The sequence below is a fragment of the Buteo buteo genome, chromosome 7, assembly GCF_964188355.1.
Source record: "Buteo buteo chromosome 7, bButBut1.hap1.1, whole genome shotgun sequence".
In the NCBI taxonomy this organism is placed as follows: Eukaryota; Metazoa; Chordata; class Aves; order Accipitriformes; family Accipitridae; genus Buteo; species Buteo buteo.
Genome location: NC_134177.1, coordinates 45754116 through 45780013, shown reverse-complemented (window position 1 = coordinate 45780013; position 25898 = coordinate 45754116). Strand labels below are relative to the sequence as shown.

Here is a 25898-nt window from a genome sequence, read left to right as displayed (position 1 = left end):
CGACCCCCGGGGCTGCCCCTTCACTTATTCCCAGCCTCCTTCGAGGAGAAAACCGGGCCCCTGGGGAAAACGCTGGCCGGGACCCGCCCCGCCCCGCCCCGCTCCGCCCCGCTCCGCCCCGCTCCGCCCCGCTCCGCCCCGCTCCGCTCCCTCCGCCGGCCCCCGCCCCGCCCGGCCCCCGTAGCCGCCCCCCGCCCCGGAAGTGCTCCCCGTTGCCATAGCGCCGCTGCCGGGAAGGCGGAAGATGGCGGCCGTGGCGGTGGAGGAGCCGGAGCCGTGCGGTTCTTTCCGCCGTTACCTAGCGCGGCTGGGAGCCCTGCGGCCTCAGCCTGGCGCCGAGCGGCCCGACGGCGGCCGCCGGACCGAGCTCCACCTGCTTTTCGACCAGCTCATCTCGGAGAGCTGCGGGCCGGCGCCGGCGGCCGGGCCCAGCCCTCAGGTACCGGGGAACCGGGACCGGGGGACGCCGGGTGGTCCCGCCGCCCGCACTGGAGGGCACACACCCGCGGGGACGTGCACATTCGGGGCGGGGGAGGGGGGGGGAGAGAAAGCGCTCACACGTGGGGGTGCACGTCACGGGAGGGTACACGTCACGGGAGGGTACACGTCACGCGGGTGCGCGCGCCCCGCCCTGGTGTGAGCGCACGCTTCGGCGAGGCTCTCGCCCACCTGCGTGGGTGCTGGTGCGGGAGGCACGCGCGTGCGCGCCCCTCAAAGGTGGGTGTGCAGGCCCACGGGTGTGTGTGGGCTCGCGTGGAGGCGGCCGCAGCCATCTCACCCCGTGCCTCCACGGAGCAGCCCACGCACCACCCCACGGTACCCCACAGCACCCCACGGGCCAGCTCGCCAAAGGCCGTGGGTTTTCCTGCACGTCTTCCGCTCTCCTCCCCATGACCACGTTCTCTCTCTCCTGCCTTCGCCCACCCCCGGTTCCCTTCCCCACTTTTTTGGGTGACTCGCGAGCTCTGTTGCCATGTGCCGAAACCCTGCCGGGTTGGCACGCGTGGCCTGTGAGCGCTGGTGGAGGTGGTGGGTGAAGCCAGCGGGTGGGACTGTAGGCACGGGGACTTGGCAATTTTCACAGTCTACTGTTCAAACAATTGAAAATTTTAAGTCCTAAAGTGAGCCCTTGAAAGCTGAATGCTGTAGTTTTGCAATATTGATACTGCTTCATTGGGAACACACTGTACTTCATTATTGCGCTGTAAACAGTGCTGACTTACCAATTCGTCTTCATTTTATTTCCAGAGTAGGCTTACTTTGCACTTTGGAATTAATTGATTTTTTTGGACAGTGCTCCTTTTTTCTTCCTTCTGTTCCTTGACCTAACCTCATTTTTTCAATGTTGCCATTATTATTGGCTTTGATTTTGCTCCAGTGTTTAAGTGGTATTGTTTGAGCAGCACTCCTGCAATTTGAATCTGTGTCAGCATATCCCTGCATCGGGATGAAGGCCTGTAGATAGCTGAGGGGGAAGCTCACTAGTTGGAGTTTCATTAGTTTCGTTACGTTATCAGTGTGCATTGTATTGATGTTACTGGTATCCACACAGAGATTTGGTTGTGTGATCAAAGTCTTAGCTGATGATGTGGTTTCCACCCTAGCTTTGTAGTCTTTAAATAATAAACTGAGGCTTTCTCTTCCAGGATGTTTGTGCTCTGCTTGCCCAGGCCTGTCAGCTGGTTCACCTTGATCAGGAACATCTTGTCAGCAAAGTTTGTCAGCTTATCCATCACTTGCTTAACAGGTTTCAGGTATGAAAAGTTTGGCCTTGTCCCTCTTTTCCCTGTGTTCTGGGTCCCTGGTCCCCCACTAAGCTGGGGAGGCCTTCTGTCTTTTCACAGGGCTATGGAGCCAACCTTCATGCAGAGTTTCTCAGATTTTCACTGTATTGCTTATTTATTCTTAGCTGAGGTTCTGATCTGTGGCTCTAGCATGGTTCTTCAAGTAAAAACAGCTCTCGGTCAGAAGTGATATGCCATCGGAAATACTCTTGGTTATAGGACACCTGTGTTGATTTATCCATTTCTTAAGTGTCAGCTGATTCTGTGACAGTGTGCAATTTTAACAGCCAGATCACCCGAGTCTGTAACCAATATATCTGCATATCTTGACTCCAGCAGTACATGATGATGTTTTCTTGACCACAGTCCTTTTCTGTTACAACAGGTGATGGTCGATGAACAGAACTTGAATTTTCTTCTCTCCTACTGCATCTCTGCTCTTAAGCAGTGCAGCTCTTGGACACATGTTGAAATTCTGCAAGCCTTAGCAGCTCTTGTTTACAATAATGGACCTAAATGTCAGAAAGTGAGTTTACAAGCTGAGAGAAAGTAACCACAAAAATATTTGTACCCTTTTGCTGTTTCTGCTTCCCCCCCCCCCGCTCCAAAGAAAGAATAAGAAGGTATCATGTTCTCAAATTGCCTTACCTTTCATGCTAAGATTAGATCCCATTTAAATAGTGACTGATATTTATGGAAAAGTTGAGTTTCAGCTGTGGTAGGTGTGTATACCAATAATCAAGAGATAACAATGCTCTTCCCATGCCAAATACCTCTATACCTGCAGGCTGCAGCTGTAGGAACTGGCTTGAGCCAAAGGCACACTATTAAAGAAGGGCACCAGACTTAGTCTGCAGACTAACCACCCTGGTATGCCTGTATATCAGGCAGGAAGAACGCGGGGAGCTTCAAGTTGCACATTACTCAGCAGGCTCCATTGAGGATCCTGAAATTTATCCTGTAACCAGATCAGATCTTTAGTGTGCGGTGGGCTCAAAGCCATTTCAAAGTGGAGACTATCAGGTATCAATTCTGAGGTTTGTACGAAGCTCCATGTTGCTGCAGTGTGACTGATAGTGTTTGATATGTTGAATTCTCCTGCTGTCACCAGCTCTTGGCAGCTTGCAGAGAGGTTTCTGCTGTCGGGCTGAAGCACGGAGTGGTGATGCTAGCAGTTTTGGAGCTGCCAGCTTGCGTGGGTTTGTAGCCTGTGTAACTGTAGCAGTTTGGTACAGCCGTTGTTACTAACCTAGCTTTATATCTGGGAAGAAAGCACAGACTGGGACTCAGTCTGAACTATGCTCACGCTCGATGCTTTCTTAATACAAAATAAGAGAACTTTGGAAATTAATATTTTCATGTCATTTTTTAATAAACATAATCTTGTCTATGGAATCTGAAATTGCAGCTGACAAATTTTTTTTTGTAGCATAGATATGTTTAGCTACCCAACAGAGGAACCAGGAGGCTGAGGGAAGAGCACTGACCCCTAATGACTTTTGGTGGTTTATTTTAGTATCTCCCGGATTTGCTGGGCAAGACCGGGCTCTTGGTGCAGTTCAGTGATTCTGCTCAGCCAGACGTGGAACTCAGGAGGGCAGCAGTACGCAGCATGGCAAACCTGTGTCTCAGGTGCGTACAAGCCTCTTCAGATGATGGAGTGGATGCTTTAGAAGATGTACATCTGACAGCATGGACAGCTGGTCTGCTCTGTTTGTGCTAGGAACAGCAAATTCAGGACCAGTAAGGTGTATATGCATGAATTTGAAATGTCAAACTTTAGCGCTCCAAGATATTGTTTCATCTGTGGATAAAACTGTAAACTCTGTCTTCCAGAAATGATGTTACAGAGGTTAGTTTAGGGAAGAAAAGAAAAAGTGTTGTGCTGCCTGGTCCCTGCAGTGATTCTTTGGGTTAATTTTGTAGAAGAAATGGTCAGCTACAAGTTTTTATAGTGATTGTCAGTTATTCTGCAATTCATGCATTTTTCCATTCCACATGTAAATATGCTGATGCCACAGCAACATCAAATCTTCATTAGCTGCTATGTGGGAAGAATTTTGACCCAGACTGTGGGCAAGCAAGCAATTAATAAAAGCAATAGATATTTGGACTTGCTGCAAAGAGTTTTTTGGTTAATAGTTCCCCTGAACAGATGGCTTGTTTTTTATAAAAAACAAACAAACAAAAAACCCAAACACAAAAGCTTGGAATTTCAGCATTTATAGATTAAGTAGTTCTTCAGACTTCATGTAAATAAATACAACATCTGTCAGTTTGGCTCATGATGATTTTTCTATGTGGTGAGTTGGGATTGTTTAGCCTGGAGAAGAGAAGGCTCAGTGAGGATCTTACCAATGTGTATAAATACATGAAGGCAGGGAATGAGAAAGACAGAGCTAGACGGTTCTCAGACACCAAATGGTACTTTAGGTAGCAAAGATGAAGTGATGCAGTTGCCCTCTCTCTTCATGCAGTGAGTCAAGTAGATATTAAAATGTTTCAGCACATTAATGTTGCCCAGACTTCATGGAAACTAGGGAAATGGCAAAAGTCATTCTAGGCCCTTTTCAATGCCAGATTTTGCCTAAAAAGCATTTATAAGCATGATGGCTTATTAAGCTGTGCTTGGAGAGTCATTGTAATTGAGAAGGTGGCCACAGAAGCAGAGTAGGTGTAAGGCACACTATGATTGTACTAGCTCTTTGTGCAGGTTTCCTTTTGTTCTTTATAGTGGTAGAGCTGATCCCTTTCAAAGAGCCATCCATCTGTCTGGAGCTGTGCTCTTCAGTCTAGCAGAGAGCTTGGATCTGAGTTTGTGTAACTTTATAAAGCTGTGGGACAGACTGTAACCCAACCATTTGTCTCCTGCTTTAATTCTAGTGTGCCTGGACAGCCATACTTAGATGAGTCCTACAGAAGTGTCTGTTTTCAGACTTTTCTAAGTGTTCTGCAGTCTTCAAAAACCTCTGATGTAGATGACATCACTTTTTGCATGGTAAGTGTGAGTCTAATTGTCTAGAATACTCTAATCAGGAAATTGTGCTGCTGGAATATTGGAATTTGCAATATATGAAATTTGGAATATTGTCAACTGAGATTTTGCTTAAATGGTCTAATTTATTTTTTTTTTTAATAAACATAAGTAACTGTCCCAGTAATCATGTTGAGCAATACCGTAATTGCCTAGAAGGTCACTTGAAAGATGCGAACCTTCAGGGTTTTGGGAAGGAGAAGCAAGTAATTTTGTGTTTTGGTTTTCAGTTACTGCAAAATGCACTGAAAGGTATCCAGTCACTTCTCAATGGTGGGAAGATGAAACTAATGCAAACTGACCAAATTGGATCTCTTCTTGCAGTATTAAAGGTAAATACTTAAATCCACCTTGAGAAAGAGGCAGACACTGGAAGGTGCATGTTCCAGATGCTTGTTAAGTGTGAGACAGTAGGAGAAGATAAGAAAGAGGGAGCAGAGAAGCCTGAGCGTGGGGGTAAATGTAGTGTGAGATATAAAGAAAAAGACATTGAGTTTCTCTCACAGCATCTTAACTGCACTTCCCACAAAAGAATGTGAGAGAAAAATGGGAGGCTTGTTTTTTTGGACCTACTTAAAATCCTAGTTGTAGTTGAATTTCAGATGTTGCATAGCTGTTACATAGCATGGGGGGAGGCAAGACCTGGGGGAAGGATCATAAGCCCAACTGAAAACTGATGAACACCTGAGTAAATATACAGTAAATCTTTGTGCATCAAAAAGGGAAAGAATGCTAACGTTTCTGGTACTGTTCTAGAAATGTATGTTTCATGGACTGCCAGGATTGAGCATAGAAATGCCCACAGCCTTGTACCCGGCTCCATTACCTCAGTATGATAAAAGGTCGCCCATCAAACAGGAACAATCAGAACCGGCCACCTTTAAGCAGTCGGGGGTAAGTTGAAATTATACTGATTCTACCGCATGCTCATTGTGCCCATGTTTGTTGCCGTTGTATGTTACCTGACATGATATTAGTGGCTGACAGGCTCTTTTTGCTCTGAGCGTGTGATACATTTCACATTCTTTGCTTTAAAGGTATTGATTATAAATCTCTGCACTGAGTAAAATTGCTTTGTAAACTCAGATGATGAGAACAAATGGCTCTGCAGAGATTGGTTTTCCTGAGTTAAGCTGTGTGCATCAGTTATTCATCTATAGCCAAGAATTCTTGGCCTGCAGACATGGGATTGGTGCATGCAGACTAGCCAAAGTTTTTTATTTTATAAGTTACTTTTTCTCTCCTAATGCTTGTGCAATTGTTTGACTCTTTCTTAGGGAAGTCAAGTTCATCTAGAGACTGATTTTTCTCCCCCCTCCCCCATCTGTTCTGCTTAATCCTTCTACAGGTTATTTTTTAACCCTGTAAACATTATGGATTACCGATTATCTGAAAGACATTAGAGAGAATAAAGTTGTGTAGTCATGTTGACTTGTTTCTTTTTAGATGTTAAATAACCTACTGTAAATCTAAAGGAACTACAGAAGTATTTACTGTTCCTCTTCTTTAATGACTTTTGTGTGAAATATGATTTTTAGGTAGAAGTTTTCTTGGAAATCTTGTGCTTTACTGAAGAGGCCAAAGCTTAATTTTTAAGGCTATTCGGATATAAACTGCTTGCTTACGCTAATGTATTACTACACTGATGTTACTGTTGATACTAATGAGCAGAGTTTGCAAACTCAGATACTAAAGAAGTGATTGTTTCTGTATGTACAGTATTGCACATACATATAATTGCACTTACGTGCAGTACTGTTGCATCAGAAGATGCAAAATAACTGTGATAACTCTTGGTTAAACTAAATCTCATCTAAAAACTCATTTAGAAACTTGTATAATTTGATGTTGATGTACTATACAAAGGGCATGATTTATTATATTAAACTCTGCTTTTATTCTGGATTAGCAGTTAGTTTTATTTTCAGATGAGACCTTTTTCCCTTAGATTTACAACTGTGAAATGTTTGGACATCTTTCTAGATATTATTTCAAAAGATTAAAAAGAAAAAAAATCATTTTTTGTCTTAAACAGAACCGAAGAAAAAAGTCCAAAGGGAAACAGAAGAAGGGAGAGTTTGGGGAAGAAGGAAAAGAAGGTTTGGGTGATGCAGGAAATGAATCAGTCCTTGGAACAGACATGCTGAAATTACACTTGGGAGATGTGCAGAATAGTCCTTGTTCAGATCCTCGTACTCGTGCATCAGATGTTGCACATGTGCCTGCTGGAAAGGATCACTTGTCTTCACATTATAATAGTTGGAAAAGAATCAGCAGCAGTGAGTCAGAATATTCTGATGCTGAAGGTGGAATACAGAGCAAAGTGAGGTGATTGTTGTTCATGTAAACATAAAACATGGTAGCGGAGTGTACTGTTCATAAGAATTTAAGCTTGTGTATCATGTTAAAGCATACCTTTTGTTCCTGTAGATCAGGCACAAATTTTATATGTGTGCAGACTCTTACACTTCCACAGGATCCTAACGCTTTGTTCTTAATCAAAACTGTTGAGGAAATCACTTTCCCTGTTGATTTATGTGGTGATACAAGAAAATGGGAAGGCAGTAACTTGTATTGGTTTGAAAGTAAATTTGTTCTTTCTCTTCCTGTTCTTAGTCTAAAAAATTTCATGTCACAGCTAGCTACTAATATAAGTGAAAGAGGTTAAGTTCATTACTTTTCACTGCTGCTATTTCATTAATCTTTTTGTTTGTTTTTAAGATCTTATCAAGCCAATGTTCGTCAAGGGGCTCTAGCCTGTTTCCTCTCTGCTATAAAATCAATAGAAAAAAGAGTTCTTTATGGCTACTGGTCAGCATTTGTTCCTGATGCACCTGGTATTGGCAGCCCTCAGTCAGTGTCCTTGATGACTATTGCTTTAAAGGACCCTTCTCCAAAGGTGAGGCAGTTCTGAGTAGAAAAAGCATTGTATTTTTCCCATAGTAATCTTAAGCATAGTAATCTTCAATAAGTACTTTGGCTACTGTGTTTGTGTTGCTTGGTCACTGTACCGCAAGAAATAAAAGAGGATATATTGGTTAAGGAAACAAAGGGTTGGTTGTATACTGCTTAAAGTTATGAGAAAAGATAGTTGGAGTTGAATTTTCTCTTGCTGGAGAAAGAGACTTTCATAAATTTTAAAATTCACCATCAGCTCGAAGGAGGTGTTAAAAGTGGGTAACAGAAATGTTTTATCATTTCAGACCCGTGCCTGTGCTCTTCAAGTTCTCTCAGCCATCCTGGAAGGTTCTAAGCAGTTTCTTTCTGTTGCTGAAGACGCTAATGATCACAAGAGAGCTTTTACTCCCTTCTCTGTAACTATTGCTTCTAGCATCCGGGAGCTGCACCGCTGCCTGCTGCTAGCCCTGGTGGCAGAATCCTCTTCTCAAACACTGACACAAATAGTCAAGGTAACTGTACTGTAAATGTTTCAAATGCTGCCCAAGAGATGATAATTGGTCTCTAGATTAAGTCTTAAAGATTGCACAGAAATTATTGTAGCTGTTGAGGACAAAGGTGGTGATGGGAGATAGACTGTTGTCATCTCACAAGGCTTCATTGACTGAGTCTTCCTACAGAGTCCTAGGGCTTCTTTTCTCTTCAGCAAAATTCTCTTGTTCCTGTATTTCTTTTGTGTAGTCTTTTTGGAGCTGAATGAACCTATGAAATGATTCTGAAGACTCACATTGGCTTTAAAACTGGAATCCAAATTGGCAAAAAAAGCTTTCCATGGGCAATTGAAATTCCTTGGTCTTTATGCCAGGTCACAGTAGTTAAATACTTGTTCTTAGGAGCCAAGTTTTGGAGCAGATAATTGGGGCATTTGTTTTCAGGTGCCCTCCAATAATTAGCTGTCTAAATGACCTAAATTGCAAATGTAAAAAATCTTTTGGAGGCCAGGCTGACATTTTAACCACCACTCCACGTATGTTTTTTTATGTGTTTCAGTGCCTTGCAAATTTGGTTTCAAATGTACCTTACAGCCGTTTAAAACCTGGGTTGCTGACAAGAGTTTGGAACCAGATAAAGCCATACATTTGTCATAAAGGTTTGCATTCTGTTTGGCTGGAGCCTCTTTGTATGTGTTACATAGTAATTCAGCATCGGTTATTACAAGATAGTTGTGGATTTGCCCCCCCTCCCCACCCCTGTGCTTCATGAATACATAAACATATGTATTGCAGTCGAATTATATGTTATGATCTGTCTTCTTTGAAAACTGCTGAAGAAGCACGCTGATGTGTCAGTGAGATGCTAACGGATTGGCTTTGTCTTCCCCCACCCTGTTCTTTCTTGCAGATGTTAATGTTCGAGTTTCTAGTCTCACATTATTAGGGGCTATAGTATCTGTCCAAGCGCCTTTACCAGAGGTGCAGTTACTTTTGCAACAGCCCAGTTCTTCAGGGCTAAATAATAGTGGTAGCGCAACCCCTCACCGTTTTAATTCTTCTGAGCAGTGGAGAAAAGCACTCCCCTCAGAAGGGGAGCCTCCAGATAATCCAGCAGGATGTACGTCTTCTGAACCATGCTGGCTTCTCCGTCTCTGTGTTTCAATCATCGTTCTGCCCAGAGAGGATTCCTATTCTGACAGCGATGCTAACTTTCCATCCTTTTCCAGCGTTTACGAACCGTGTCCCCTTCGACTAGAATCCTTACAGGTGGGGATGAACAGCTAGCTTGTAAAATGAACAGCTTGGTACAATATCAAATAACCTCATGTCAGCCAAGCCTCAGTCGTGGGCTGCCTTTGCTCCTAGCTCTTTCAGTGAGATTTAGGCCAATTCATTTGCTACTGCAGGATGTCTGAGGTGCTGTGACTGAAAGAGCAGTAACGTTTTGATTCCGCACCTGTGGCCACAGCATAACTGTCCCATAGTAAACCTGTTGCAGCAAGGTCATCTGCCTGTGATTTTTGTTACCTTCGTTATTTTTAAATATTACTTGGTTGTGTGTACTGGCATCTGGTGAAGGCTGTGAGTCTTCCCCATGCAAACTCCTCCATACAGAATTTAAAGTTTTGCTAGAAAACTGTGGGGAAGAACCTTGCAGTCAAAGAACAGTCTGCAAGGAGCTATGGAGTGATGCTGGTATAACTAAAGGAGTACCTGTGAATGTTGAGAATTGGCCTCGTTTTTCTTCATGTAACCACAGAAAGTAGTAAGATTTTGTAATGTGCATCCGAAGGAGTCTCACTCTTTTTCTGGAACAATGAATATTTGTTAAATCCAGCTTCACAGAATGCAGCGGCAGTATTACAGGAGATACAGAATGTGTTGCTTTTATAGGCACTCTCGCTTAGTTTTTTAGCTACAGGAGACCTCACAGTAAATAATTCATCGTGTTGCTACCTGATAGTGCTTTTGTGGCCCTTTTTTGAACAAGACAGTGGAATAGGGAGGTTTTTAATTAGCTGTAGTATTCTAGAAGTTGTGCTGCAAGGCGTATCTGTTACATCAAGTTTAGTATAGGGACCCAGTGTTAATTAGCCCATTAACATCCTCTCTGTGTGTATGTGGGGTATTTTGGTTTAATAGAAGGAAAAAATGCTGAATGGAATCTCTTTGTTTGTGTTTAGGTGTTGGCTCTTCTTGTAAAAGGTTATTTCCCTATGGCTCAGAGCTATTTCCTAGAACTTGGAGAAGTGGCTTGCAGATGCATGGAAGAAATGGATCCATCCATTCAGCTTCATGGAGCCAAAGTAAGAGCATGGGGAAACATCAACATTGTTTTACGAAGTCAATTTTATCTATTAGTGTGCTTTGCAAATACAGCAGGGTAGTGATGAATATTCAGAGCATCTACGTGCGTGTGTGTGATGTAGCATACCATAAAGGAGCTCTTTGGGAAATGCAGTAGACTGACACTTTGTGAGAAATGCATCTTCTGCTTCCAGTCTTGAAATCTTAGCAGAATTTTGTTGCTCTGCTGAGTCACCAGGAAGCTTGGGATATGCAAGGACTATAACACTGGCTCTTCCCTGATTTAGCATCAGCTGATGCAGAAACTGTAGTCTGTCACCCAAAGGAAAGCTCAGGGAGATTTCCTCTTTGCATGGCAATTTGTTGCGCTATTCTATCTGGAGACTTTATGTAAGAAAGGCATTTCCTCTAATTTCTAATCTAGCAGGGACAGAATAGAGTCCAAAACAATACTGAATCTTTTATTTTTATTCTGTGGGTAAGTACTTGAGTCATGCCTGATAAAGACCTAGTTGCTTTTTATTTCCTTGCAGCTTCTGGAGGAGCTGGGCACAGGGGTACTACAGCAGTACAAACCCGATTCAGCCGTTGCCCCTGATCAGAGAGTACCTGTCAGCGTTGTAAGTGTGTGGGCTCCATCTGAGATTCCATTTCACTAAGCTTCCTTTATTGAACTCTCTGCAAAGTCACTGGCATGGATACAGATAAATCAACCGCAGGAAAGCAGAAAGGGACTCGGTACCCTGTGGCTTTATAGGTGCTGATATGTACAATTTTTGTAGACTTCCTGCATTATTTTGGCATTTGCTTTTGTCTGTAGGCAGGTGTGTTCATTTTTGGTGGGTTTTTTTCCCCGTTTTTACATGACCCCTTTACACTGCCTCTCTGCCTTTTCTCAACCCTCATCTTCCTGCCTGCTCTAAGTTCAGAAAGCTGGAAGAACAGCACCGGTTTTGCATGTGTCATTACTGCTGCATAAAACCTAGACATACACTTTTAGAGTTTTGGTGAATTTGCATTGTTATGAGAGCCAGCCTTACATGTTCTGGCTGCTCACAAGTGCAGAGAGAGTGGCCAGAACCATAATATATGTGGTTTCAGAAAAATCCATTGTTTGAGGCTGTTTGTTGTATAAGTTTGCAGAAGCTGAGGAACTGGCATTCTAGTAGTAGAGTAGGCCTGTTTAAGTCTTGCTTCTGTGAACAGAAGGCAAGTTTAAAAATTTCTTTGGCATATGCCAAGTTTTGAGCCCATAACCAGTGACCCTACAAGACAGGAAATGTGTCCAGTAGCACCAGGTTCCTGTTACTTAATACAAATGTAAATTGTCAGGCAAATGAAAATACCCAGCTGTGTGGATTCAAGAATGGAATCATTAATCTACTTAATGCAATCTAATCTGAGTGAACGTGGCCTTGAGAAGGAAACAAACAGAACTCGGTGAATAAGTACTTGATAGCAGTACTAAAATGTCTTTAAAATGTTTCTGAATGCTAAGTATTTTAGGCTTCCAAACAGTTGTAGTCACTTTCACGTGTGATTATGCTACCTGCTCTAAGTGTGTCTTAAAGATGATCATAGGAAAAGACAATCTATTATAGAACTTAGGCATAATTGCTGAGTTTAAGTAGGTAAACCTGGCTGCTTCTTTTGTAGGTTGTAACTTTCTGGACTATGATGCTAAATGGCCCTTTACCTGGCACTCTTCAGAACTCTCCACATGCGACTCTTCAGACAAGTGCCTGTGATGCCCTGTCCTCTATCTTGCCAGAAGCTTTCAGCAGTCTGCAGGTGAGAGAGCACTCCTTTAAGCATCGCATTTTTACCTGTTGATGCTTTGTTCTTGTCTACCAGATTACAGTAGTGTAAAGCCTTTTAAAACTTGTAAGGAGAGTTTAGAGAAACCAGGATTTTTCTTAACATTCTGAACAAGTTGTCACTATTGAAAACTGGAAAAGGCAATGTTGGGAGTAATTAGTCTGTCAAAACAATTAAACTGTGGGTCACAGAAGCTGTTTGGCCCTGCCATGAATACTCAGCCTTGGTGGTGATGGATGGGAGATGGAGGGCAAGAATCTCCTTGCATGAGGGAGGGGTGAAGGGCTGTTATTTTGCTGGTTAAGTCTTTGAAGAGACAGCTGAGCTAACAGCTATGAACTGACGTCGTTCACGAATTTGCATGCATGTTTTTTCTTTTGGCTGGCTTTTAAAACACTGAACTGTGGTGATTGCCCTGGCAGAAGCAAACAAATGTGTTGGCCTTACTCTCTTTTTGCAACATGAAATATGCTTTTGAACATGAAAGCCTTGGCAGTGTGTCACCACTGCATTGTGCAGCTCCTTTTATGTCACTGTGCCCTTCTTGATGGGGAGTAGTCTGCCAGATCTCATTTGCCCAAGAATTGCTAGTACAGCAGTATCTCTGGAATTCTCCGTCTGGTTTCTCCAAGTACAGCATGTACTTCATCACCCTGTACTTTGATCCCATACACTCTCTTGTCCCTGTGGCCATGTGGGGTCAAGTAAGTGCCCACTCTGACCCTTTGCTCTGATGAAACAAAGATCTTTGTCATGGGCTGGTAAACTGACAATCTGCCCAGGATGAACTTAATCTGCCTGTTTGTCCTCGTTAATGAAGGGGAAAGAGTGAAGTAAGTCAGGAAAAAGCAACTGATCCAGTCTGGTTTACCTCTGATGGGCCATGCCTTCTGCATTTGGATGATAGTTAATATTTTGGTTTCCTTTGTGGTCTTATCTAACAGCAACAAGATCATGTTTGCTGGAAGCATTCCGGTTTCCTGTGTGGCATCCCGAAATGCCAGTCAATTTACCTAAATAAAAGGATGCGCTCTGAATGGTAGCTTGTATAGGTTCCACATATTAGGCTCTTTCAGAGTATTTGTCAGTTGTCTGTCTTTGTGGGACTGAGATCTTTTCGGTTTCTCTCTGTTGCTATGACTGCTTATCATTGCAGAATGACCAGCAGATACTGTGCGTCACTTTGCTTCTTGGCCTGAACCACAGTGAGAACCCACTGGTAAAAGCTGCTGCCGCACGTGCGCTTGGAGTCTACATCCTCTTCTCTTGCCTTCGGCAGGTCAGAACTGGCCTATTTTTCTTATTTTAAGCCATTTTATAATGAGTTTGATGAACCATAAGATGTGGGACATGACTTCTTTTGGAATGAATTGGCCTTTCTTTCTTGCTTTTGGTCTGTAGTGTGTGTATAGCTTTTCCTTACTGTCTCCAGACCTGCTCTTGCCTTGTGTGGTGAACAGAACCAGTGCAGTTTTAAGTGAGATGAAGCAGAAGCCAGAGTGCCTCATAAGTGAGAGCAAAAGGAGGGAGGTCAGGATCTTCCCCAAGCTCTCAGAGACAGAAGTGGGAAAGGCTAGGTTGGAACAAAGGAGCTGCAAGAGATGAGGTAGAGCTGGGAAGAAGGGAACAGTTGTACAGCTCTCTGTAGAGCTTAACATGTTTTTAACGTGTAGGCTTCAGTTTTGCTTAAAACTAAGAAGTAAAGCTTATTTAGAGGAAAATGCTGTTTTGTTTCCACAGAAAAATTGATCTTAGCTTGGCTGAGCTGGAAGACTCTGTAGTTTTCATGATGTGGCCTTACATGAGTGATTGTAATAAAAATATTAAGCAGTAGCTGACATTGAGATTTGATTCCAAAATATTTGGAACGAAAATCCTTTACCATAGGCAAGGGGATGAAAATGAAATGTAGTGTGCCATAGAAGAGAAGATTAGACAGGCAGCACAACACGGGGTTTGGAGAAGCAATTGCTTTCCTAAGAGGGGGATTTGATGAGTATAAGATTGGCAGGCCAGATAATTATGTTAAGATCCAAAGTAACTAAAGCACCAATGCAATTAAGTAATACATTGAAACCTTTCAGCAACAGCTACCCAAGAGAGTGGTGAACTTGGTCAGCATGCAGCCTTAGACTGTTAATTAAAGATCAAAAAAAGCTGTACAGGGAGCACCATAAACAGGCTAAAAGTTGTCACCTAAAAAAAGTAGAGTATATGAATAGAGCTGGCCCCTGTGCAGGTATCATTTTCCCTAGAAAGGATAGAATGTATATGTTACTAAGGAAATCACCTGAGTTTTTAAAACTTTCTAACTTTGCAGTGGTTTTTACTTTAATAGGATGTGATGTTTGTGGCAGACACAGCAAATGCCATTCTGAATTCCCTCCATGACAAGTCTCCGAATGTCCGTGCCAAAGCAGCTTGGTCCCTAGGCAATCTTACAGACACTCTGATCATCAACATGTACGTAAGCACGCCTTGGCCTGTGGAACTCCTCTTTCTGCCCATATTCCCATAGCATCAGACAGAGGGTACTGATCTACTTAGTATCAAAAAAGCCAAAATTTGGCTTGGATGCTTCTTTTTAACCACTCTTCAGCCTGTGTGTCTACCAGTGTATGACACTGTATTATAAGTATCCTGTATCCATCTGGGGTTGAGTTCTACTAAACTGCTTGGGTTTAGGTCTTTCTAATCATTACTTCTGAAGTATATTCCGGGTTTACTTTTCAGTTTTGTATTTCTTGTATGTTGGGTTGTGTAATTGCATGTTCCCTGGTTACTTTACTTTTAACATAACCCAGAAGTAAAATTAATAAATATTTAACACTTCCACAAGCCAAAGACTTAAGGAAGTCTAACCTACTGTTACATTTTTAACAGGAGAAATAGTTATCATATATTCCTGCTACAGAATTGCCTCTGAGCAATTCATTGCCCTCTGTTTTTTATTACAGACTTAATGCATTGCTAACCAGCTTTCTTGCATTGATAGTTTGGTTTTAAATTAATAAACATAGTGGTCACATGTAGTAAGGCCTGCCTTACATATTAGCTTCTAAAGAGTGAAGGTTGTTCATACGCCTTTATAAAGGATAGTATCCCATCTTTGGGGTTGGATCATCTGAGCTGGCCTTTCACAGTGTGATTCTTCTGCTAGGGAAACAATGGGACAAAGTTTTCAAGAGGAATTTTCGGATCTCCTCCTGTTGAAAATGTTACGGTCTGCGACTGAAGCATCCAAGGACAGAGACAAGGTATGACTGAGGGGAAGAGAGGGTGGAGTTATCATACTGTAGTTAATTCTTGCATTTTTAATAAAAAAAAAAAGGAAAAAAGGCACCAGTTACTTTGGGGCGTTTTGCCCCAACGGACAGGGACCTGCAGCTCAGCATCCTCTCTTGAGGGCTGGTGTTTGGAGGTTTCCCATGTTGTTTGACCTGCAGGGCACTTGATTGTGCTTTTCCACAGTGCAGGTTCTGTTTGGTTTTTTTTTGGTTTTGTTTTGTGTTTTGTTTTTTTGTTTTGTTTTGTTCTGGGTTGTTTTGTTTTGTTTTTTCAGCGTGACCATTTGCAGTGATTGATCTTTCTGGTGGCATTTAGGAAGTTACCATCTGATAAGACACCATAAGTCTGATTCCAGATGGGCTTCTTGTTGGGTCTGAGCGTGATTTCGTAGCAGGCTTGACAGAAGCTTTGCCTATAAGCTGAAAGCCAGAATGTTTCTTTTCTGTATTTGTGTTCCAGGTAAAGAGTAATGCAGTCCGGGCCCTTGGGAATGTGCTTCATTTCCTTCAACCATATCACATAGCGAACCCCAGGTTTAGGGAAGCCATTGAGGAATCTCTTCAGGCCCTTATTTCTACTGTTCAGAGTGAGGCCACTATGAAAGTGCGCTGGAATGCTTGTTACGCACTGGGGAATGTATTTAAGAACCCTGCCTTGCCACTCGGTGAGTAACTTGTCCCACTGGCTTTGAATTTGTACAGCGGGTTGTGGTTTTGATAAGAAGGTCTCCATTACAAATGTGTTGAGGAAGTGGGGAGAAAGCAAACTGAGCTGAATCTTGCTGTCAGCTTTCCCAGGGCTCTTGCCGGTGAAATAGGCTCAGATCCTGCGAATGCTAATACAGGCATAACTGTGCTGTATTTGGTTGGATCTGTCATGTTAGAAAAGAGTGTGAGGATGGGATTATAGCTGTGAATAGATGCAAAATGTCACTTTTCCTCTTGCAAAACTGCAGAAGATTAACTTTTTAAACTAATTTTTCATTTCATAACCCCTGATTCTCTCATTTAGACTGGAATAAATACAGTAATGTAAGTCCATTAAATATTTAGGAGATACATTTACAGTTTTGTATATTTTCACTGATTGAAAAGGCGGGGTTTTTTGTTTTTGTTTTTTTTTCAGGAGAGGCTCCTTGGACCATGCAAGCATATAGTGCACTTTCCTCAGTAGTGAAGTCCTGCAAGAATTTTAAAGTCCGAATCAAATCAGCCATGGCCCTCTCCATCCCTAGCAAGAGAGAATGCTACGGCTCCACTGAGCAGTTCTGCCAAATCTGGAGTGCCTTGGTGATAGCCTTGCAGAAGAGTGAAGACACCGAGGACTTTCTGGAATTCAAGTACAGTGCCAGCCTCAGGACACAGATCTGCCAGGCTCTGCTTCATTTGTTAAGTCTGGCAAGGAGCACAGACTTGCCAGTCATTTGGGAAACCATAACAGAAAATGGGGATGCAATCAAATCCTATGTGTTGCAATATCTGAAATCGGGAGTTGAAGAAAATGAAGCAGGAATGCACACAGACTTGTACGAGAGGGAGAGAGTATTAAAAGGAGCTATCGAACATCTCGGTGGGATAGAGAAACAGCTGGAGGGCAAAGCTAGAGTAAGAGTGTCTGCTTATCTAGAAGATGTCTTGACAAACCATGCCAATGCCACTGAATTAACAGAGGCTTAGAAAGGAGCACCTGTTTCAGTGACCAATGACTTACACTACTGACTGGACCCAGAGAAGAAACACTGCTTTCATTTACATGGGGCATCCAAAAGAAAAGTTTCTTGTTGTTGGTATTTGTCCTGGTTTCAGCTGGGATAGAGTTAATTGTCTTCCTAGTAGCTGGTACAGTGCTATGGTTTGAGTTCAGTATGAAAAGAATGTTGATAACACACTGTTTTCAGTTGTTGCTAAGTAATGTTTAGACTAAAGTCAACGATTTTTCAGCTTCTCATGCCCAGCCACTGAGAAAGCTGGAGGGGCACAAGAAGTTGGCACAGGACACAGCCAGGGCAGCTGACCCAAAGCGGCCAACAGGGTATTCTATACTGTGTGACATCACGTCAAGTATATAAACTGGGGAGAGTGGGGGCGGGGGATCGCCGCTCAGGGATTAATTGGGCGTCGATTGGCGGGTGGTGAGCAATTGCACTGTGCGTCATTTGGATATTCCAATCCTTTTATTATTACTGCTGTCATTTTATTGGTGTTGACATTATCATTATTAGTTTCTTCTTTTCTGTCCTATTAAACCGTTCTTATCTCAACCCATGAGTTTTACTTCTCTTCCCCATTTTCTCCCCCATCCCACTGGGTGGTGGGGGAGTGAGTGAGCGGCTGCGTGGTGCTTAGTTGCTGGCTGGGGTTAGACCACAACAAACTTATTTCAAACTTATTAAAAATCACTCATGATGCCTGATGAAAAGATCTGCAGAACTTATTTCATTTTTTATTTTTGTGTTTAGTAAACTGTTATGTTGTCATCACTTGGTTTTGTTTGCACACTTAACTGTTACGGTGTTACCGTGTGGAAAACAAATGCCTTTTCCTTCTTTGTATGTTTTATAAAAACAGCCTCTTCTCTCAGCTCATCTAAAAGCATTTTGTTACTATTGTTGCTGTATTCAAAATCATGTTTGTAAAGGAGGGGTCTGGAAGAATTGTGTTTTTCTGAGCACTGCAAATGTTGTCACTCTTGTGTTCCTGCAATAAACCCAAATATGCCAATATTTGAATAATAGCTTAGAGCAAACACGCTTTGCCTTTACCCCTCTACGTTCCTGCGTTCCTGGTGTCTTACACCTGGCCCGCACCTCCATGCAGCCTTCCCTCATCCTGTCTTCCACAAACTCGACATTCCTCGGTTCCAGGTGGATGGTACTGTGCTGTGTGAGCCAGAAAATCCAAAGCAGGTCCTCTGAGGCTGGAGTCTTGACTCTTCAAGCAGTGCTCCCCACGGGCCTTCGTCGCCTTTCTGTGAGAGAGGCAGTCGTGTTCTAAAGCCCATGGGGGTTTGTTTCTATTTCTGAAGGTGTGTCCCCTTCCCCTTCCTTCATGATGATGTTACTTACTCTCTGTTTGCTGTGTGCTTACTGTGCCGGTGGAGGACTGAGCTCTCTGATGTTGCTGGGGACAAATCAGTGCCTCCAGGAATGAGCCGGTTTGCGGGGCACTTTGAGAGTTGAGTGCCTGCTGTCCTAACCTCTGAGTGGATGTTTGAACAGAGCTCAGTGCAAGCCCTGGCTGTCATAAAAGCTCTTTGGGATACAAAATTTGCCTGCTTTGTTTTTCCATCCTCGCCGCTGGTTTCAGTGGGGCTCAAGTAGTGTGAGTATCCGAAACCCCTTCAGAGTAATGGAGTCTTTTGCTGGACGTGTGGGGCCAGTTGGGGCTATAAAAACTTCTTTGAAGTCTCACCTGGCTCCTGAAACACCTAAGGGCTTTTGAGGAAACGTGGACTTGGGCTCTGAGCAGCACTGAGCGAGCAATAGAGGCAAACAGAGAGCTGGAGTGGCTGGATGAAAAAGCAGCGCGTGTCCCCGCTGAGCACACTAGCAGCCTGCCCGCAGGAGCCTGCCTGCTCGGCGTTTGAAGCTTTCTCAATAACCACATCCAGTACTTCAACCCATATTGGGGAACCTGCAACTTTTCTCAGACAGAAAGATAAGAATATCTTTTATCTTTGGGAGCAAAAGTAGTTTCTGGGTAGCCTTGGCTGAAGGTGGCATAAGCAGTTTTCTGCGTGTGAGCTATCCGTTTAGTGAAGAGCCCAACTCTTTACCGGATGCTAAAGCAGAAAGGTTTCAGCTGAGCCTGTTCCTCAACATTTGGTTACTATCTCCCTCAAGAGCAGACGAGAATAAGGCAGCGTGTCTGAATGTCAGATAGAGTTCATCTGTGAAGGAGCTGAATCAGGTACGGGCCGGGTGTTGCTGGCTGGTTGTGCACACCGTTAGCTGCTCTCTTCTGTAGCTGTTTTCCCCAGGGCTGCTCGCAGAGCCATCGATGTGACCCATCACCACGTTACAACAATAAAGACTGATGCTGGTTTGGGTGGAGAGTCTGGGTTTTGTGGTCTCACCCCCACGCGCTCATTACAAACCTCCTGACAGTGAAGGGGACATAAGATGGGTCTTGCATTGATGCCAGCCTGTCATCCTCCTGTAGAAAGATCCTTTTCCCAGCTTCTGGACACCCTTAGCCGACCCTCTGGGTTAAAAACTCTGTGTGCACAGGGGAGAACAGAGAGACAGGACCTGGTTTTCGCTCTGGCTGGTGGAACTAACTCCATCCAGCATCTTCCGAAGATGAGACAAACGTCATCGCCCCTGCTTCCCGTCAGGTCCAGCAGGCAGGAGCAGCCCACAGCTGCATCCCCTCTCCTGCCAGCACATGGGCATTGCTGGGGAGTCACGGGTTATAGGAGGGTGGAGGGGGGCAGCTGCGGAGTTTCGGGCCTAATTTTTGTGGGCAGCAACTAAAAAGCTGCTGGGTGGGCACCTGGATCAGTCCTGGGGGTCAGCTGTGCTTGGCCCCAGCCCCGCGGGCTATTTCTGCTGCTGTCGGTTATACCTGGGTGCAGTCCTGAGGGTGCTGGAGCAGAGCTGGGATGGGCTCTCCTGCCTGATACCAAGGTCGGTGATGATTTTGTGTGTCCCTTCAGTGTCAGATGCTCGTTTTTGGTGCCCGGCGGAGCAGCGTGGGCTGTGCACGCCTTGTGCCGCCTGCTCGCCGTCAACGGGAGCAGCAGGGGCGGACGCAGCCTCCGTCCTCGGCCGGGGACTGGTGAAGCACGAGGTGCTCGGGGCCGGCAAAAGGCAGCACCTTCCCCACCCCAGCCAAGGTTTTATTGTCCTGCCTCTTTATTGTTGTGTTTACAAGCCAGGCGCTTTATAGGTTTTCCTATGAATAGTTTCAAGGAGAAGGTAATTACCTTATCACATGCAGGATGATTTATAGCCAAGGTGGCAAGGGACATTCAAGCTCCACATCGGCTCCGTTTGAAAGACAATCCGCCCGTTCTTCCATGCGGGGTCACTGGGTGGGTGAAAACAAAGGGGCTTTAGTCCCAGCACCGGGACGTCTCCTGCGGCCGAGTCCCGGCGAGTTTTGCCGCGCTGTGCCGACGGCGCTCGTGCCCACCCGCCGCCCCGTGGGTTTCCCTGGGGCTGCCGGCGGTGGTGGGCTCTGCCCTGCGCGACCCGGCGAGGGGCGACCCAGGGAGGTCAAAGCTCAGGTTGTGAAGCCCTTTTAGGTTTGTTGCGTTACTTGGATCAGTAAATACGCAGCGTGCCGCCCGAGAGGCTGCGTGGCCTCGTGCGGCACCGACGCGCCTTTCGGTGGGACCGGGCCGGTGCGTGCGGCGATGTCTCGGTGAACTGAAGCGATTGCTTTTGTTGGGCAAAACTCCTTGCCGGTGGCACTTAAGCCGGCTTGCAGCGGCTGTGGGGGGGACAGGGACACATCTCCCCTTGTCTTCACGTAGTGATTTTTTTTTTAATTTTATTTTTTAATTTTTTTTTTTTTCCCCTTTTGACCCCCCAGAAACTCTCTTTTTCTGGACTCGGAGCAAAACCAAGAATTCCCCCCTTGCCTCCCGGCTCTGGCTCTCTGAGCAGCCCCTTCTGAACCGGGAGCGCCGACGACCCGGCTGGCCCCGGCCACCGAGCCACGAGGTGGCACCACGTCCCCGGCCACCGCCGAGCGCCGTCCCGCCGGCGTGGGCTCCCCACGCGGGGCAGCCACGGGCAGAGCATCCCCTTGCACGGGTGTGTGTGTGTTTTGTGTGTGTCTCCCCTTGCAGGGTGCAGGGGGGGTTCCCTTGCAGAGCGTGGGTACCCACCCACCCGGGACCGCAGCACCCACAGCCCACGCCAGGGAGCTGCCCTCGAGCGGTGTGATCCAAGCAGGGTGCAGGCATGTTTCTTCGTGTAATAAACCCAATCTTTCTTCTTTCGGCTGGGACCGATGGTTATCGCCCCCGGCTCTTGTTGGGGGGGGACCGCAGGGTGGCGGGAGGGCTGCGATGCTCCTTGGGACGCGGGCGCTCCCTGCGGACCCCGGGGACCCAGCCTGCGCGTGGCCTCGCTGCTGCCCACCGCCCCGAGTACGGGGAAGGAGGATTCCTCGCCCTGTGGGACCTTGGGGTGCAGCGGGTCGCAGCAGCGGTGCTGAGCGCTGCGGGGCCGGGGCTCCGGCGGCGGGAACGGCACATGGGGACATGAGCAATGGGGTGGCGGAGGCAGGGGTGACTTCCAGTGGCGGGGTCAGAGGGAAGAGGCTGATGCTCAGTTCATGCCCGCTGTCTTTCCCATAAAAAATGGCTCCGCGCTATCTTGCAGGCCGTCCCTCCCTAGGACCCGCTAATTTGGTGATTTTTATCCTGTCAGTTTTCCTTTTCTCCCCTCTGCCCCGCTGCAACCTCCCGTCACTCCTCCTCGGGGCGGCACCGGGGTCGTCGCTGATGGATGGTCCCCGGCAGCGCCCGCGGGGAGGAGGCGATGGCCGGCGAGGGGGCTTTCGGCACGGCCTCTCCCGACCCCCTCCGGTGGGTCTGACCTGGCCGTTCCACCAACCTCTGCTCCGAGGTGATGCTCTTCCCCGGGGCTGAAAGCCCGTTGCGGGAAGGATCACAGCGGGAAGGGTGCAGGCGATGGGGGAAGGAGCGCGGAAGAAAACCATGAGGGACCCCAGGGCACGGGCAGCACCAAGCGGGGATGGGGACGGAGATGATAAAGGGGCTCGGAGAGCCCCGGGGCGTCCCTGGGGTCATGCCTCCCTGTGCCACCTCCGGGAAAAGGGAGCCCACGCTGCCCTGGAGGGGTCCTCCGGCTCCCCAGGAGCCCAGACTGGTATTTCAGTCTAGACGTGCTGGTATTTTTTCAGTCCAGCAAATTTCCTTGATGGCCCAGCGGTGAAGCACGAGCACGCTTGGCACGCTGGCACCGGTGGCTGCGGGAGGGTGGGGGGTTCCCGCGGGGGCACGGCGGGCAGAGGCTGGGCAGAAGTCCTGCCGAGGCGATGTGCCCGGCGCCTGCTCCTGCCTCCCGGGGAGGCAGGAGAAATGTTTGCGCCGGAATGGGAGGGAAAACTATGCGAAACTTGAAATTTGCTCATAAAACCAGGCTCGCTGGGTGGAAAACTTGCCGCATCTTGCTCGAGCGGAGGGCTGCGATGGGCTTGCGTGAAAAGCTTTATTCAACAGCCGCCGACGTTCCTGCTGCCCCTGCCCCGCGTGCGGCCGCCCGGTCCCGCGCACCCGGCAGGGTTGGGCTCGGTAAATACTTTGGGGGGGCGACCGGCTCGGCGCTGCCGGAAACATCGCGGCGACTCGGGGGTCAGTCCCTTCCCCTCGATGCTGCGTGCGGGCACCCAGCTGATGCTTTTTTCCCAGCCTGCCAGCCCAGGCGATGCTCCTCCTCGCACCGCCTGCCCCCGGGGACCCCCGACGCCTGCCCAGGGACCCGCCGGGTGGACAAAGGTGGCTTTCAGGGCCCTGGCGGGGCTGGCCGTGCTTGGGCGGCATCCGAGATGTGTGAAACTCGGCTTTCGCCTGGCTCCTTCCTGGAGCGGAACTGTTCTCAGCGAAACTGTCCCTGCCGCCTGCCCTAATGGCTTTTCTCTGTGCGCCCGCATTAATGAACGCGAGGCCCAGCCTAATCGGAGGGAAGCCATGCAAGTAATTGCCTGAATTTTTAATTCGGGGTTATGATAGGGGAATCAAAGTCACACGGCAGCCGCTGAGGCCGCCCGCGGCTCCGCGCCATTGACTCCTGCAATTTGCTTTTGATTTTTGCCCTCCTGGCTCCCCCCACGGCCCGGCAGAGACCCCGCTGGGGGCTGGGGCCGGACCCTCCCAGGGAGGGCACCCAGTGGAGAAAGGCGTTTGGGGTGGGGGTCCCGCCCGCAGCAGAGGCTGGGGTGCGCTCGGCCGGCGCAGCCGTGCCCACGGGGGGCCCTTGCCGCAGGTGTGAAGCCATTTGCAAACCTCGGAGGTTTCCTGCACCTGACTGCACTGCCTACGGGGAGTTGGGGTTTATTTTTCTTTTTTTCCACGACGGCAGCTCTCGCCCTCAGCCCGGGGAGCTGCCAGCGGTGACCCCCCCCCCCAGCCCGGCGCGCAGCCGGTGCCGCCGTCCTTGCACGAAGCCGGTGACCGATGGGCACCCATAAGCATGGGGTGAGACGCGGGATGGTGCGTCTGGCCGGGTTTGGGTTGGGGTACCCAGGCCGGGGGGGTCCCTGCAGTGCAGCCGGGGCTCGTACCGAAACCGCCGCCAGGGACGGGACCCAGCCAGCGCGGAGCTCCTCCAGCCCCGAGCATCTCCTGGGCCGTGGCACGCTGCCACGCTGCTTTTGTTTTCCCAGAAAACAACCCCACCTCCTATGCTGGTTCCAGCTCGCTTCACCTCCTCTTTGTCTCAAAATTAATAAAAAGTCAGAGGACACGCGGCTGCTTGGTAAAGCAGAATGGCATCTGCAAAATATTTGCCCCGCGTGGGGAGACGGCGGCTAGCGAGGCTGCCCCTGCCTCCCTGCCCGGCACCGCTCGGGGCCGGGGTCTTGGGAACTGGGTGAACTGGGAGAAGCCGTGCCGGTGCCGGTGCCACGCTCTGCCTTTCGGCACGGCCACGTGCGGGACGGACTCTGCGTTCGTGGGGCAGCCCGGCTCCTCTCGGGGAGCCGCTGGCTGGCGGGCTCTGCCCCGTGACCCCGTGTTTGGGGTTTGGGCCGCTGTTGTGGTGTTCGTCGTGCCGCGATTCCTGGGCAGATAGCATTGTTTGCCCTGACATGTAAGCCGGTGGCAACTGCAAGAGCTCTGGCATGGATTCCGGCTGCGCGGCTTCCAGCCTGTCCCCCTCCCAGGGCCTTTTTATAGCCCAGCAGAACTTGTTTTGCTGTGGCAGCGATGCAGAACCCGAGCGTGGGCTGGGAGCCGCGGGGGGACACGCATGTGGCTCCCAGTGGGTGCTGGGTCACGTTCGCACCCCCGCTACCCCCAAACACCCCCCACGGCGAGTCCCTGCTTCCCCCGTGGTCGCCCAGCTGCGGTGCTCGCCTCCGGCTCAGGACTTGGGGAGGTTGAGGGAAGCCCCCAGGCTCCGAAAAGGAGGGGTCCGGGGTTTTAGAGGGTCCCAGAGAGAGCTGGGAGCGTGCTGCTGGGGAGGGGACGCGGTGGCCGAGCCACCAGCACAGAAGGGCAGGCTGCCATGGGCAGGGGAACGTGCCAAAGTGGTGCTGAGCCCCGGCAGAGCAAGGGGATGCTGAGCAGCCCCGGAGGGGTCCCGCCTGTGGGCGAGGGGCTGCCAGCACCCTGTGCCCCCCTCCCCTCGCCTCCCCGAGCAGCAGAGCCTCGGCAAAGGACAGGGGGGTGAAGTCGGATTATGAAAGTGTTTCTTCGCTTTGCTTTTGAGAAAGGAGAACTTCAAAGGGGCCATTTATCACCAGACAAAGAGAGTCGTGAGTTATTTGCAAAGTGTAAGGGAGAAGCATTAATTATCAGAGTGACAGACAAACGCCGCTGCCGGGTGTCCTCCTGCCCACCCCTCCGTCCCGTCCCAGCAGCCCCCCGGCAGCTCCCAGCAAGCACCCGCGCTCCCGTCTCCCTCCTGCCGCGCCGTCCCCGGCTCCTGCCTCGTCTCCCCTCCATCTGGGGCTCCGTGTGCCCGAATTCCTGCCCGGCTCCGGGTGATGGGACCAGGGCGATGGATGTCCCCAGCACGGGTGCACCCGCACGGCTGCCGCAGATGGAAGGGCAACGCGGCGGGGTTCCCCGTTACGTCCCCAGTGCCGATGATCTGCTGAAAAACTGGGAGCTGTGGGCCGGGAGAAGCATTGCCGGCAAAGCCCACCCGGGGTCCCAGCCCTGCCAGGCGCTCCCGGGGGGTGAGACAAGAGCATGGTGGAAACCAGACGGGGAGAAATTCGGCGCCTGAGCAGCCTGGGAGCATCTTTTCCCCGCAGCAGCCCGGCTCACCCCGTCTGCCTGCCAAGCCCAGGTTCGCCCCGGACTCACCGCGCTCGGAGCCGGCGGCACGTGGGTGGAAGAAAAGTCATTTCTTTTCTTCACCCTTTGGGCAAGCCCCTTCCCCGGGACCCCCTGCCAGACCCGGCCTCGTGCCGAGCGGGATGCGTGGCGCGGCCGGCGACGAGGCTGTCCGTGGGCTGTTGGTGCCGGTGGGGTCCCGGTGCTGGGGACCGCAGGTGACAGCTGATGGCCGTGGCTGGGGGACAGGGACAGTAGGGCTCAGCCCGGAGCTGGGGCACCAGACCCCCACAACTG

At 48.4% G+C, this 25898-nt stretch overlaps 1 protein-coding gene across 1 annotated transcript; it reads left to right on the top strand.

The window, feature by feature from the left end:
* The first annotated feature begins 225 nt into the window (after nucleotides 1–225).
* Nucleotides 226–18345, top strand: HEATR6 (HEAT repeat containing 6). The gene is made up of 20 exons (XM_075032998.1): nucleotides 226–439; nucleotides 1647–1754; nucleotides 2170–2310; nucleotides 3301–3416; nucleotides 4668–4782; nucleotides 5049–5150; nucleotides 5575–5712; nucleotides 6854–7146; nucleotides 7540–7717; nucleotides 8022–8228; nucleotides 8767–8866; nucleotides 9118–9476; nucleotides 10394–10516; nucleotides 11051–11137; nucleotides 12174–12308; nucleotides 13492–13614; nucleotides 14674–14798; nucleotides 15496–15592; nucleotides 16083–16287; nucleotides 16749–18345. Exons 1-20 carry the CDS (start codon nucleotides 245–247, stop codon nucleotides 17297–17299), a joined length of 3498 nt encoding a protein of 1165 aa, XP_074889099.1. The 5' UTR covers nucleotides 226–244; the 3' UTR covers nucleotides 17300–18345.
* The last annotated feature ends 7553 nt before the right edge of the window (nucleotides 18346–25898 follow it).

Coding starts and splice junctions, on each gene's coding strand:
- HEATR6 (XM_075032998.1), top strand. CDS start 245: ATGGCGGCCGTGGCGGTGGAGGAGCCGGAGCCGTGCGGTTCTTTCCGC. Junction 8,229..8,766: donor CACTGACACAAATAGTCAAG/GTAACTGTACTG, acceptor TATGTGTTTCAG/TGCCTTGCAAATTTGGTTTC. Junction 8,867..9,117: donor GCCATACATTTGTCATAAAG/GTTTGCATTCTG, acceptor TCTTTCTTGCAG/ATGTTAATGTTCGAGTTTCT.